The 15,756-nt window shown below is 37.8% G+C and overlaps 1 protein-coding gene across 1 annotated transcript; it reads right to left on the reverse strand.

The window, feature by feature from the left end:
* Positions 1-572: 572 nt before the first annotated feature.
* ccdc28b (coiled-coil domain containing 28B) lies at positions 573-14,258 on the reverse strand. The gene is made up of 6 exons (XM_051648825.1): positions 14,111-14,258; positions 11,323-11,575; positions 11,024-11,196; positions 10,551-10,705; positions 8,080-8,102; positions 573-6,004 (listed from the first exon to the last, which is right to left on the reverse strand). The coding sequence occupies exons 2-6, from the start codon at positions 11,556-11,558 to the stop codon at positions 5,950-5,952; spliced, it is 642 nt and encodes a 213-aa protein (XP_051504785.1). The 5' UTR covers positions 11,559-11,575; positions 14,111-14,258; the 3' UTR covers positions 573-5,949.
* Positions 14,259-15,756: the final 1,498 nt, after the last annotated feature.

The raw sequence follows: 15,756 nt of genomic DNA on the forward strand, positions 1-15,756 counted from the left end.
ACAAGGTTAACATGGTTATTTCTTGTGAGTAACATTGGACTGGTCTGCCATAACACTAAGTGCTAAAAATATAAAGTCTTTAAAATATTAATTCAATATATTAACATAATGTGAAACCAAATTAATGGCATAGCAGATGTTGTACACTGTAATATAGGGTATTAATTTATGGTTTGTGCTCTTAAGATAATTTAATATGATTAATGTTTTATAAAGTCACTATCTGTATTACTGATCTTTTGTAGTGTCTAGTAGTGGGTCTGTAATTTGGATCTGCCATGTAACATTAAGAGTAAAGGTTTTGACGACACATTTCAGTCAAGAAACTTGGTTAAAATTAAAATAGCAGACTCATACAGTGAGCCAGGTTAGCTTTAAAGCTAATGATCAGGACACTCTACAAATGGGCAATTTTCAGCTGTCGACATTTAACAAGACACTACACATTTATAACCGAGAGAACCTTAAATCACAGTATTCCTCTGATGATGTCAGTTTCTTTAAAAGTTTGTGGCCTTGAAGCTTATCTGTACATGCTTGATTCCATGCTCATGAGAGCACTGTGACTGGTTCCGCCCTTATAATAAAATGAAGCATGGTTGGTTGAAAATAGAACGTGCTACGATTGGTCCGAGTAATATAGCCGTTATCTGACTGGCTTGAGTAGACGATGGGTGGAGTCCACCTATTTGTAGATTTGTGTGCATATCTTGACACTAGATTTGTTTCAAAATCGACAAATGCGTGTAGCAATCCGACAATGCACAGGAAGCGATCCACAAATAAATGCGCACGATTCACAAATGAATGTTGGACAGAGTTGTGCTTGTAAGTTAAAAATAATATATATTTGGAAATAATTTTTTTATTTGGAAATCTCATTTTATTTATTTGTGAATTCACTTAATTTTTGTGAAACTCCCAACATATATTTATAAATCTCATTCTTTTTATTTGTGAATTAATTTCATTTTTGTGAAACTCCTTACATTTATTTGTCGATCTCATTCAATTTATTTGTGGCCATACCTGATTATTGGAGGGGACTTTTCCCCCTCAAAGTATATTGCGGTTACAGCCCTGGTGCTGATGGTCTATCACTTAAACTGTTGTAAAATGTAAAGACTGGTTGTCATAGTGGTATTTGTGAGGTTGTACTATGTATAATGTCCTACGCAGTGTTATTTGTGTCTGTCACAGCAGTAGTTTTTAGCTGTTGTACATCTAACACTGCAGACCGTCAGAACCCCCTGACCTACAGTATATTAGATGATACTGCACTGCAGGGATGCCCTATGTTTGATTGTGCTTTGGTGAATTTCTAGTAGGCTGAAATACAAACTTCAAATTGTCTCTAGTTCCAGAATTCCCCATGCAATCTATGTTCTAGAATGAACTTTTTGAAACTGAAATCTGAAATGCATGACATGATTTCATTATTCTTTCATTATACAAACATAACACATACAAATACTGTACATTTCCATCAGCGTCATCAAGAATAAACAAATAGCTTTTATCAGATTGTTCCTTGATCAACATTAAATAGCTATTTTAAAAATAACTAGTTTACAAACATGGTATATAACATATTGTTTTAAATTACTGTACATCATACTTGTATATATTATACAAGTACAAACATCTACAAAAAGGTCCAGTTCTATCATTTGGAGGGTCCCATGGAGAGTTTACTGTAAAGAAATCATCATAATCTATATACTGAGAAGAGGCACTACGATCAATGGTCTCAGCAGTCCTGAGTGAGTTTGCAGCTACTCCACAGTCATTTACAATAGGGGTGTTCGAGTTCAAGTTTTTTTGAGTCGACTCCGATTCCCGACACCAGCCACTGGAGTCGATGGAATCGACTCTTCGACTCCATTTATTTTCAATCAGGATAGTTTCAAAATTCAGGGCCATCACCAGGGATGGCCATTAGTGGGCAGTGCCTTCCCATGTAACATACTTTCACCCCCAAAATTGCTTGTCAGACATGAGCAGAAAATCAATGGAATTATAAAAATCATAATTAAATTAGTTAAATTTTTACTCGTATATAGCTCATTCAATCCACTGCTTATTGCTTCCGATTGCCGCCCCGAGATAACGTTGAAGGTCCCTTATGACTCAGTACACTTGACATTGCATGCTAATGCATATGGGGAGTTGTCTTTCCACACAATCTAGTTGAAACCTTTCTACAATAGCGCAAATATTCTAATATTGGCTACAGTGTTTGAGCCCTGCCCTTTTAGGAGCGAAGCTGTCCGCTATAAAAGCAGGTGCACAAACACCATTCCTCAGAATTTTCTTCCTTCAAGACAGTGATTCATCTTTCATCATCAGTTTCAGTTGAAACTTAAAAAACATTACCCCTGAAGTCATTACATTTTCCTGTGCATCGCGGTAACTCGCCACTGTCTGGCTGCTCTAGCACCATGGACAGTGCCAGCCTTCTACCAACAAGGTGTTATGCTGGGTCAAGTTTTCAGAAAGAAAGTGCTGACCGCAAATCCAACACAGGTTGGGGCGTGGAGTGTAATGGACGCCCGACATTCAACACCTGGAAACAGGTGCGAAACGGCCGTGACATGTCAACCGCCTAGAGATATTGTGAATCACCACATTCTGATTCGTTCGGACAACACAATAGTGGGGTATATATGTTGCCATGAAACGCTGGCCCACTTATGGCCGGCGAAACGCAAGTATGCGCTTTCCCTGTGTGCCTCCTTCATTCTGTCATCAGCAAAGTATGAGTGGACATGGAAACAGTTCTGTTAATTGCGCCGAAATGGGTCAATCAGTCATGGTTTCCGGAAATGATAGAGATGTTATACAGCTTGCCATGGGAAATATCGCTGAAGAGGGCTCTCCTCTCTCAGGCACAAGGCACAATCTGGCATCCCCAGCCCAAGCTGTGGAACCTGCATGTGGTGGCCCTTGAACGGAGTGTGCTAAACACGTCAGAACTGACACATGCAGTCATAAACACCATTTTACAGGCTAGAGCGCCGCCCACGAGATGCCTCTACGAGCTAAAATGGAATGTGTTCACTGATAGGTGTTTTTCACATGCCAACGACCCAGTAAACTGCCTTATGCATGAAATTATTCAATCATATTTCTTCAAGAGCGATTAGACGTAGGACCTACTCCATCAACGCTCAAAGTTTATGTGGCGACTATTTCTGTGTATCACGCACCTGAAGCCACCGCCACTATAGGCAAGAATGATTTAATCATAAAGTTCCTTAGAGGAACAAGATGATTAAATCCACCTCGGCAGGCTACAGTCCCAACTTGGGACCTAACTTTGGTCCTAAAAGCGCTTGCAGGGCCACCCTTCGAGCCTTTGGACTCTGTTGATTTGCGCATGCACTCCATTAAGACCACACTCCTGCTGGCTCTGGCCTCAGTAAAACGGGTCGGTGACTTACATGCACTATCAATTGAAAATTCATGTCTGGATTTTGGCCCCGGTCTTCCAAAAGCCACTGTCAAACCCAGAAAAGGCTATGTGCCTAAGGTTCTAACCACGCCCTTCAGAGCGCAGGTGGTTCATATTCAAGCTTTCTTCCCTCCTTTATTTATTTCGGATGAGGAACAATCCATGTTATGCCCTGTGCGGGCGCTACATGCATACGTTGAGCGCACCCGCCAGTTCAGACTGTCTGATCAGCTCTTGTGTGCTATGGAGGATGCACAAAAGGAATGTCTGTCTCCAAGCAAAGACTTTCTCACTGGATCGCTGATGCGATTGCCCTGGCTTACGAGTCGCAGGGTAAGATCTGCCCAATTGGTGTTAAAGCACACTCAACTATGGATGAACAGTGTGTCTTTACAAGACATATGTTTTGCAGCAGGATGGTCTTCTCAAAACTAGGTTTTACAACCTAGATGTAACGTCTCTCTCTCTTCACAAGTCCTCTGTTTAGAGTGCTTGCTATTTCGTTTGCCAAACATATACTTATGCCCCTCCCCTTAAGTAAGGGCTCCACATGATTTAACAGACTGTGTTCGTGAAGGGGTTAATTCATACTGTATGACTATAATTCATATATTCATTCTGAGTGCTCCCCTCCTGGCCCAGCATGAGGGTCACACACTTGTGGCATACTCATGTTGGTTGTCATCCCGCGGGACTGCGGCGGCGTCTTTCCTCTCTGGATTTTTATGTCGTGTAGTACGGCATGATGGAACTCTGTTCCCCATATGCGTTAGCATGCAATGTCACGTGTACTGAGTCGTAAGGGAACGTCTCGGTTACGTACGTAACCTCGGTTCCCTGAGACGAAGGGAAGGAGACATTGCGAACGCTGGCTGCACTACAAGACTCAGAGTTCTCCTGAGGTGCGAGCGATGCACTCCTTGTCCCTCAGTAAGAAAATTCTGGCGAGGCTCAAACACCATAGCCAATATTAGAATATTGGTGTTATTGCAGAGAGGTTTCAACTAGGTCATGTGGAAGGACAACTCCCCATATGCGTTAGCACGCAATGTCTCGTTCCCTTCGTCTCAGGGAACCGAGGTTACGTACATAATCGTAATTAACAACTATTAATAGGCATATTATAGAGATGTAATAAAAGAAAAATATAATTAATTTGGACTGTTGTTTTTAAATGGAACTTACAATATGGTACGTGAAATCGCTTTTTTATGGAATATATGGTGAAAATTTTAAAACGGCAGCTTTTTAAACCCAACAGTCTTGACCACAACGGACTATAGCAGTTTGTTTAATTAAGATATATTGGTGTGGTTATTGCTTTGATAAAATATCACTAGCTTATCTGTAAGTTAATAGTGTTTCCTATTCCATATGTTCTGGCGATGTCCCTGTGAAGATTGCAGTCTTTAATCGCACACTAAATTTAGTTTTTATTTTCTCTTAAGAGTTTTTAAAATGTGTAACATGAAGACATAAACTCCTGCTATTACAATTAGAGACATTGCATAACTTTACTGTCATTTCCTAGTTGCTGCTCATATCAAATTTTAAGAGGGAAAATGACAAGAAACAGGCTGGGTCGGAAATAATTTCATCATCATATAGAAACTAGACAAATTGGGAGAATCCACTTCTCCAACCACTGTCCCTTGCATTGATGTAGTACTACACAAACTTCCGAAAGTTTTAAAATCTGTCACACCCTCTCTCTCTTTTGTACGTATGCACATAACCTCTCACTCAAATGCACATGATGAATGAAGTGGGGTCTCACCAACCAACAGGTGTTTGTAGAGGATGTGATTGGTTCTTAAGAATGCCTATTCATTATTTTGAGCCAATTACAACATCCAGTTTGTAAAGTTACGGAGTCTAACAAAAGAATCGATTCCTGTATCAGAGTCAGGAATTGACTCTTTTGGAATCGACTACCCATCACTAATTTACATTAGTGAACACTGATTAACAACTATAAAATAAAAATGTATGTGCTGATTTCTGCCACTGAGTATCTAAGAATTATAGAATCAAGTTAAGTTATATTATTCAGTCAGTCTTATAAAGTCTAAAAGTCTTCTTTTTTTTTTTTTTTTACCAGGGCTGAACCTTTAAAATCAGCCCATGCAATTCTTAACTAAACTACAATTACTATCTGTTCAAACAAACATATATATGCTTTAAGAACTGCAACAAAAAATGACCTTTTAGGTATAAGGACCAACAAAATAAAAATCAAAGTAATCTCAAAGTAAGTTTTCATATTGAAATGCGAAGATCAGGACGTTCTGAAAAAGGAAGTGTCAAAAGAAATTAAATTCAATTTCATTCAGATGGTGAATGTGCTTTGATGTTGTTGTCATTACTTAATATAGCATTTAGCCACAGATCACAATGACGGCACTCATTTTAGTTCTTGCAGTTAAGTTTAGCCATGGCAACTTGGGCTTTTGTTTGCACAGTGTTTTGATGGTCAGCTGAGTTTGGCTTTCCACTCAGATGTTGGAGGTCTTGGGCAAGTCTTGATTTTCTGCCAGGTGAAGTTTCTGTCTGGATACTCTGGATTAAGGAGATATACAGCTAATGTACAAGCATGATTAATTTCACAAGCACTCTGGAGAGCCAACTGTGTATAAAAAGATGGCTTAAAATCAATTCCTTTCTACATTTATAATCCATACATCCATTAAGCTTTTAAAGAACACAACTGATCGTACATCAATGCTCTCAGTCGGAGAGGTTTGAGACACACAATCCCTGCTTTTACCAGCTCTAAAGCTAAGTGCACTTGGAGCTCTTAACTTTGCAACAAAAACCATCTCTGGATAAACAGAACCTTCTGGAACCACATCATGTAATATTTTACAGTTAATACTTGAACAGGGTTGATTATTAAGAATTCTTACACCTTTTGACCATGACTTTTTCATTTTTAGGGGTTTTATAAATTATTTTAAAGAGATTTTCCTCATAAAAATACATTTCTAGCTGATGGGATATTTTATGCTGAGTTTAACAAGAAATTGTAGGAATTTAGAAATGTCTATGACTTTTTAAGATTTTATGACTTTCAATGACTTTCCCAGGTCTGGAAACACAATTTTAAAATTCCCTGATATTACCAGATTTTCCATGACAATGGGAAGCCTGAAGTTTAAAAGATCTTTACAACTCATTAAAACATTGTATTTAAGTACTTCATATAAAACGCCTAGTTCACTCTTTAACCCTCTAATCTGCATACGCCTTTTGTATTCCCGGGTCAGTTTTGACCCGGTGGAATTCAAGCTCATAAATCATTCATAACCCGATGGTTTTTATCTAAAACTATATTGTAAGTCATTCATAAGTTCTTAACTGTTCATACATGTAAAAAGATTGATATTTTTGGCATGTTAACTGACAAATATAAAAGTTATTATTTAATATGCCTTTTTTTTTTTTTAAATAATAAAATGTAGAAATTATTTGACATTTCAAAATATACATTCACTACAGCAAAACCAGTGTGATACGTGGGAAGACATCTTTTTTTATCAGCATTTCTGTGAAATTGTATCTAAATACATTATAATATAATATACAATTTATATAAACATCTAATGTGAGAATTACTAGTAATTCCTATTTTTCCTGTTGCTTATAACTGTTCAGTACAACTTGGTGGTCAAAAGTTATGAAACCAATTTATTATTTTTCAACTAAACTTCATCAAAACAACTGTACAACTTAAGTATACACCATTAATACTTCTTTACTTTGTTTTTAAGCAAAATCTATTTTATTTACCTGCACGAATTGCCGAATGTTGATGCACGAGTATGCTGCAAGATGGTTCGGCATCAGATGGCTGCAGAGTAAAATGTGGACAATTTCCTCTTTCAAGCCCTATTTAGACTAATGTTTGCCTAAACTTTTGCTTTCACCACACCCCCATTAGACAGTAGTACCTTTAATTTAGTTTATTTTTTTATGTTTTTACATCTGTCATGTCTGTTTTGTACAGGAATGTGTGTGTCTGTGTGTGTGTGTGCATGAGAGAGAATGAGAAAGAGGCTAAATGTAAGTAGTGTTTTTAAGTAAAAATCTTATTCATTGATGAAAAGAAAATCCACATAATATCATGTGTAAAGCCTCAATTAATGCCAGGATCAAAACTGACCTGCAAACGCAAAAGATGTAACACTATTTTTTTTAAATGGTTATATCTCTTAAACAATTTTATTAAAAATCTGATGTGTATTTATGTGTATTTTGATAGTCTTGACAAAATCACAAAGTTTGGTTTCTGTACTAAAAACTATGTGGTACTTAAAAATTATTATCTGGGTCAAAACTGAGCCGAACACAATACTAGATCTGGGCAGTGTTTCCCAAAAGCATCGTAAGCCTAAGTAGATCGTAGAAACCATTGTCGCCAGTGGTCTCTACGATCAACTTAAGTTTGCGATGCTTTTGGGAAACGCTGCCCTGATCTGTTAACAGTTTAAGGGATGCTGGAGAGCTTGTCTGTATTCTAAACTGTCACTGTCTCAGGGACTCTGGAGGTCAGAGGTTACAGTTACAAAACAGCAGTAAGGTAAAATGCCATAAATATATATAAACCACAGTTTGGTGAAGGATACATTGAGCTGCTCAATTCTTCCAGCTAGGGGGAGAAAAAAGAGAGATGCTTTCAAAACAATCTATATAATTTAAAAAGGCCAATCTATAATTGCTGAGCTGGCAATGTCAATACAACAACAAAATCCTGATGGGCTGAGATGCAGCTTGTATATTGACAAACATAGAGCTGATTTGCATGGTACATGGGGTCTAGATTCAGAAATAATTTTTTTAATCTTCCTGTACAGCATAAGCCCAAATATTAATTTAGTATATCCTAGATATTTTATTTTTATTTTTTCTTGTTATTAAAATATATACACTTCTGTAAATTTCTGGACATCAGTTTTATAATAAATTAATAAGTCTCATGAAACATATCAACAATGTGTTCAGATCAAATTTCACCCATGATAAAATCATAAAATAGCCAAGGAAAAATTTTACAAAAATCTTCAAAAAGTGCAAATTATTAAAATAAGGTCACAGTGCAAAAATATCTAAATGGTCCTAAAAGGCTAAATTTCCTAAAAGCAAAAAATAAATATATATTTTTTTCTTTTGATTTTGGGGTGAAATGATGATGACATGATGTAAACCACACACATGTGAACTGGTTACACACATTCTAATACAGCTGTGATCTGCTGGAATCTCTAGCACATATCATTGAGCTGACAGTTTGAACGGAAATACTATCAATAGCAACTGTCCAGCCCTTCACAGACTGATGAAAGAATTCAGTCAGACAGTTGCATGTGGATGATAATACAAGATTCAGCCACAGGCCTGTATTTAGATACAGGGTATTATTGTGCCTACCCAGTCCTTCTGTATGTGTGTGTGTGTGTGGGTGAGACCGAGTGTTTGAATGGAGGAGAACAAGTGGACTGGTGTTCTATCTACTTTAGAACTACATTGCAAAAAAAATTCCATAATTTTTTACGGTAAAATAATAAAAACTAAATGCTACAGTGAAAAAAAAAAAAAAACGTTAATTGGTTAACGGGTAGTTACCTTAACATATACGGTAACAAATTTTAATATATTTAACAAGACAATACAAATAAATAAAAAAATAATGATAAAATATTGTAAAAAAAATAGTTATGTTTCTTCTTATTTTTAATATAAGTTATGTTCATTGGGGTGTTTTGTGTTACACTTTATGTAGTTTAGTTAATGTTTATTGCATTATTTTAGTGTAACATATGTAGTGTTTATGTCTCTTCATGTGTATTAATTATTGCTCCTGGAAGGGTCAGTCTTGACGAACTTAAGTCATCATGTTTCCTTTTGAAGTTACTACGGTAATTAACAATACATTTTAAAGTAAAAAGCAGTCTTTTATAGTTCCAGAAGGTATGTATATTAAATTTATTTCATTTATTAATATAAACGGTAGAATAACGAAACGTAAAATATACAGGTATCAAAATGACACTCTGTAAAGCCTGGAACATGGTCAGTGTATTTTTCAACCTGGTCTCATAGTGAAAATGTGACTATATATGTTTTTGCAAAACTTGTTATACGTGTCTCCAGGTACAATTCCCTGCAGTTTCCAGGTGAAATGAACACTAGAGGTGCTACAACAACTGTGTGTTTTATTCACTTTCACTCAAATCATGACTTCAATGGCTGATTATGACTTTATAAACACTTATTTTTCTCTCTATTACTCAGGCCCTGCTATGTTATGATATCGAGACACTTTCACTCTAACGCACCTTTTGAAAAATTATACATTTTAACGTTTGTATTACAGACCCACCTACATACTGTATATACACTTATTCCACTATGATTAGCTTGCGCGGTACCTCACCTCAAAGAGCATTGGACTTTGGACTTGGTGGACTGCAGTTCAAAACCAGACAAGAACTCAAGCTGACTCGTGAAATGACAGAGACATAGAAGTGACAAGAATTGACATGGTTGCTTCAGAAAATGTGCTTTTCATTTCACTTCTGCATAATAAAACACTATCGGTTAAGGTTAGGTGTAGGTTAAGGTTGTCTGTTTTGTTAAACTGTCATTACTCTTTTCGGACACTATTGGTTAAGTGTAGGGTAAAGTTTTAGGTTAGGGAGGTATGTTTTATTAAAACCTCCATCTAAAATTCACCTTAAGAACCATGTCTGATTACAACCTCATTTAGCTCGGTTTTGGTGCCCCCTGCTTGACATTTCACTTGAAAAGTACAGCCAAACGTGTTATGAAGCACGTAATTTCAGTTTTTTGGAAACGTTGCAATGCTCTTGTAAATTTCATGAGACCAGGCTGGTATTTTTCCAGCATATTTCTGTTAACAGCAGCTGCCAGAATTTTACCATAAATTTAACGAAATTCAAGCGGTGTTTGTGTATACTGTAATGTCAAAAACATTTTGGTGTGTAAAAGACGAATACCTGTCATATGAGGTTGAGTAAAAATACACAAAAGATGCATGAAAATAGTAGGTAGAATACTGTAAGTGTGTGTGTCTTACATTAGAGAGCAGGTGTTCCAGATTGCGATCTGATGCAGTTTTTCTCTGGTCCTCTGACAGCTCCTCCACGTGACTGTCCAGGCTGAAGTGTAGTCGGGCCAGACGTTCCTGCATCTCCCTCACATGCTCTAGCTGTTCAAAGGAACACACCTTACCTACACACAGAATTACATGTACACATAGTTGTAGAATTTAATACGCTTTAATTAATACATCTACACACCTACATCGCAAAAAAAAAAAAAACATAGAAGTGTTGCCATAGTGCAGCAGATCTGAAGTAAATGCAAATTAAAAGCTTGTGGACACTTCAATAAGTGATTTGACTCACATAATTCAACATGAATGAATCATTAATCAATTCTAACCACCCTCACCAGTTTCTGAACCATCAACCTTCTAATGAGCAGGGTGGTGCCGTCACACTCTGAACCACAAAATATAACCCAAGTTTGTGTGTCAGTGCATCATACCAAAAGCCTGCAGTTTTCCAGAGTGAAAGTCATTGAGTAGGTTGAGGAGTCCTCCTTCCATCTCTCTCACATCAGAGACGTCTGTGAGAAATGAGTGCTGGAGGGGTGAGGAGGACTGGGACACATGGCTGGGCCCAGCAGGCTGAGGAGCTCTGGGTTTGTCTCTGTGAGGCCTGAAATCGGTACCACAAATAGAATCAAAATCAAAGATTTTATAGAACAAGATACTACATTTCTCTTCTATGCTAAAATACCATTTTATTTGAATTGATATGAAAATATAGGAGAAAAGGTACTACCTTGTATTTTTGGGGGGAACAATCGGAACAGCAAGGGCTTCTTTAGATGGACCCATTGCCCCCACCGATCTCTTGTACTTGCCCCTGTGTTTGGGAGAGGGAGGCTGCGGCAGACCCAGCGTGAATGTGGCACTCTTACTCGCCTGGAGAACAGAGAGCTTCCGTGGGTTGATCGGAGGAGGAGGCGGCTGGGGAAGGGACACTTTGGGACTCCTTTTCTTCCTCTTGTCCTCCATTAGTTCAGTGGCACTTTCTAAAAGACAGAATCAAGAGGTCAAACACACTCACTGACATGTACAAAGAACGATATGATCTTATCCTTGACTAAAGTGGAATAGCTTAGGTGTTTAAAAGTTATAAAATATACTTGAAAGGGAAAAGGTACTTGTCCAGCCTCTCTTTGCTTTTGCAGGGGCGTATGCGGGTGGGGTGCGCAAACAGGAACATTGTCCAAGGCCTTAGAAGAACCCTACAGAGACAGATTAAATGATGCGGGGGCCCCAAATGTGAAGATTTGCAGGGCGCAACGGTTTCGGGGTTGTTTTTTCTCCATTTGATATTTATGTATTTTTGTTTATATATGTGCCAGGAATAATATTTATACTTTTCATCAAATCTTTAGTTTTCTTTACAAAAAAAAATAAAATAAAAATAGCTTTGCTGGAAACCGATGGCGTATGATTCAAAACATTACTGACTGCTTTCTAATTTTCAACCAATACTTCAACCAATCCTTACAAATTATAACAAGTTCCAATCCAAATGTTTAAGTTTCAAGGCATAAAACCACATTTACAATATCAAAATTTCAGATTTAGTGGCTCGATAGTGCAAGTGGCAGTTCTATCAACTGACCCAAAACTCTTTCACACTGGCCCCGGGCCAGCGAGCCATGCTTATTGTTGAGCCCTGTTTGTCCCAGGCCCTAAACGTCTTATAGGCATCATTGTTTCCAAAAACTGAGCTTTGGAATAAAAAGACCAGTTGAGTGATTACAGCAGTTTAGTGAGAGACAGGCTAAACATTTACAGGTGAGGCAGTAATTATTAATATCTGACCTTGAGCTACTATGTGATGTAATGAAAAATTCAGTAAGTTTTGTGCGACTAGATGAAGGCACTTATCAATATCAGAGGTAACATGCTTGGTAAATATATTTATCTAGGCTACTATCTAATCAGCATCTGCAATCACTAAAATGCTATACAATCAACCTGTTAAAAGTTCTGTTTGTGCAAAGTAAATAGGCATCATTCTTATTTTCTGTTTCATTTTCCCATTCTGTTTCTCAGTCCTGTGAAATGAAATACCTTGTTTTCACGCTGCGCTCCTGTGCTGAATTAAAAAAAAAAAAAAGCTTTAGATCTCTCTGGGACTCTGGGTGCCTGCTGTCCATACGCCAATAATACACTGATTTATGACCTCTGCCAAGTTTTCTTTTTAAATTAGAATATCAGATTATAAATGATAGATAAGTGCTTTACTATAGCTGCTTTATCAGAACAAGTGAGAAAAATGTGTTTTCTATAATATATATTCTTAAAGGAATATTCCAGGCTCACTACAAGTTTCAGCTCAATCAACAGCATTTGTGGCATAATATTGATTACCACAAAAAATAATTTCAACCTGTCCCTCCTTTTCTTAAAATATAGCAAATATCTGGGTTACAGAGAGGCACTTACAATGGAAGTGAATGGGGCCAATCCATAAATGGTAAAATACTCACTGTTTCAAAAGTATAACCACAAGACATAAACTATATGCGTGTTAACATGATTTTAGCGAGATAAAATCGCTTACTAACCTTTTCTGTGTAAAGTTATAGCCAATTTTACAACTTCATTGCCATGACAATGTAATGTCAACAAACCCTAAAGCCCTAAGTTGACTGTAAAAATGACGATTTAAACAGCTTTACAGCTCAAATAATACATGAGTTGTAACAGAAAAATTAATGTATGTGCTTTTATAAAAATATTAGCTTCACATTTTGCCTTTAAACCCTCAAACAATTGGCCCCATTCACGTCCACTGTAAGTGTCTCACTGTAACCTCTTTTTTTTTTTTAAGAAAAGTGGGACGAGTCGAAATGATTTTTTAAATTTTTTAAATTTTATTTTTTTTTATTTTTTGTGGTAATCAACATTATGCCACAAATGCTGTCGATTGAGCTTAACTTGTATTGAGCCCCGAATATTCCTTTAATGCGTTGATAGTATCGCACAAGCCATGTTATATTATGCATTACACAAGCATTAAATAGTTTATTCTGTTCTGTATATTATACATGCTGTATAATTAATTCTACATCAATAGTATATTATATGTATAGACTAATGAATGCATTATGAATATACAGAATTAAAATGATATGTAGAATATAGCGAGCTATTCATAAAAGATACTGATAAGGTCATCCATGCAAATAGCTCATCTGTCTGAGCGCACGGAATCACGGCAATCTGGGTCAAACCGGGTGTGCTTACGCTCTTAGATAAATAATCAGCCTCTAAATCTCAAATTTATTTAATGCACCTTATTTTATAACGCTAAAAACGACCATTAGTTTTTATTTGGTGTCTTTGTTTCATGCGACACTATTTTAATAATAATAGTAAAATATGTGGTGCAACTTTAGATTTGACAACGTATTTATACACGCAAAAATTTATACATTTCTTTTTGTCGATAAGGTTTTAAATAGGATGGAGGGGGTTGAAAGGGATTTGCACAGGATGCCCCATAAAGCATGATGCGATATGGGTGAACAAAATGATTTACTCACCGGCTGGCGGATAAATGTGAAGCTCTATGAGCTTTCCAAAGCAAATTCAGCGCGCTCGTGTTGGTTTTTCCATTCCAATAATACAGGAGTTTTTAAATGCAGATATCAGGTGCGTTCTGTTTCAAGTGTGAGCTATCCTACTTCCCGACCGTAGCGCGAATTTGCAAACAGTACAATGGTGGAGCTTTGTTATTAATATTCATATATCAAGCTTTCGCTGGAAACAGCGTTCCGCGAATCTAATTAATATTCATGAGCCACCCCTTCGCCATAGGTTGGTTAGCAAGGAACGTCACATGATAGTTAATATTCATAAGATAAGCCTTCGCGCTAGTAGGATTTGTAATTCTGCCACAACGCGGTCACAGTAAAAGAACCAAAGAGAGACAAGTCCTCCCGTTTACAGACACAAAACCTCAAATTAATGGACCAGCGCAATAAAAACCTCAACCACACAGTTGGCTGTTAGCACACTAGCTTTCAATAAATCATCACACTAGAAAACTAAATTCAGCAAAAAAAATAAAATAAAATAAAATAAAGAAACGTCCCTTTTTCAGGACACTGTATTTTAAAGATAATTTTGTAAAAATCCAAATAACTTTACAGATCTTTATTGTAAATGGTTTAAACGATGTTTTCCATGCTTGTTCAATGAACCATAAACATTTAATGATCATGCAGCTTACAGACAGTAGGCAATTAAGGTCACAGTTATAAAAACTTAGGACACTAAAGAGACCTTTCTACTGACTCTGAAAAACACCAAAAGAAAGATGCCCAGGTTCCCTGCTCATCTGTGTGAACGTGCCTTAGGCATATTGCATGGAGGCATGAGGACTGCAGATGTGGCCAGGGCAGTAAATTGCAATGTCTGTACTGTGAGATGCCTAAGACACTGCTACAGGGAGACAGAAAGAACAGCTGGTCATCCTCACAGTGGCAGACCACGTGTAACAACACCTGCACAGGATCAGTACATCCAAATATCACACCTGCGGGACAGGTATAGGATGCAACAACAACTGCCCGAGTTACACCAGGAACACACAATCCCTCCATCAGTGCTCAGACTGTCCGCAATAGGCTGAGAGAGGCTGGATTGAGGGCTTGTAGGCCTGTTGTAAGGCAGGTCCTTACCAGACATCACCAGCAACAACGCTGCCTATGGGCACAAACCCACCTTCGCTGGACCAGACAGGACTGGCAAAAAGTGCTCTTCACTGACGAGTCACGATTTTGTCTCACCAGGGGTGATGGTCGGACTCGCATTTATCGTCGAAGGAATGAGCATTACACCGAGGCCTGTACTCTGGAGCGGGATCGGTTTGGAGGTGGAGGGTCTGTCCTGGTCTGGGGCGGTGTGTCACAGCATCATCGGACTGAGCTTGTTGTCATTGCAGGCAAACTCAATGCTGTGCATTACAGGGAAGACATCCTCCTGCCTCATGTGGTACCCTTCCTGCAGGCTCATCCTGACATAACCCTCCAGCATGGCAATGCCACCAGCCTTACTGCTCGTTCTGTGCGTGATTTCCTTCAAGACAGGAATGTCAGTGATCTGCCATGGCGAGTGAAGAGCCTGGATCTCAATCCCATTGAGCACGTCTGGGACCTGTTGGATCGGAGGGTGAGGGCTAGGGCCA

This window comes from Myxocyprinus asiaticus, chromosome 21, assembly GCF_019703515.2.
Source record: "Myxocyprinus asiaticus isolate MX2 ecotype Aquarium Trade chromosome 21, UBuf_Myxa_2, whole genome shotgun sequence".
Lineage (NCBI taxonomy): Eukaryota > Metazoa > Chordata > Actinopteri > Cypriniformes > Catostomidae > Myxocyprinus > Myxocyprinus asiaticus.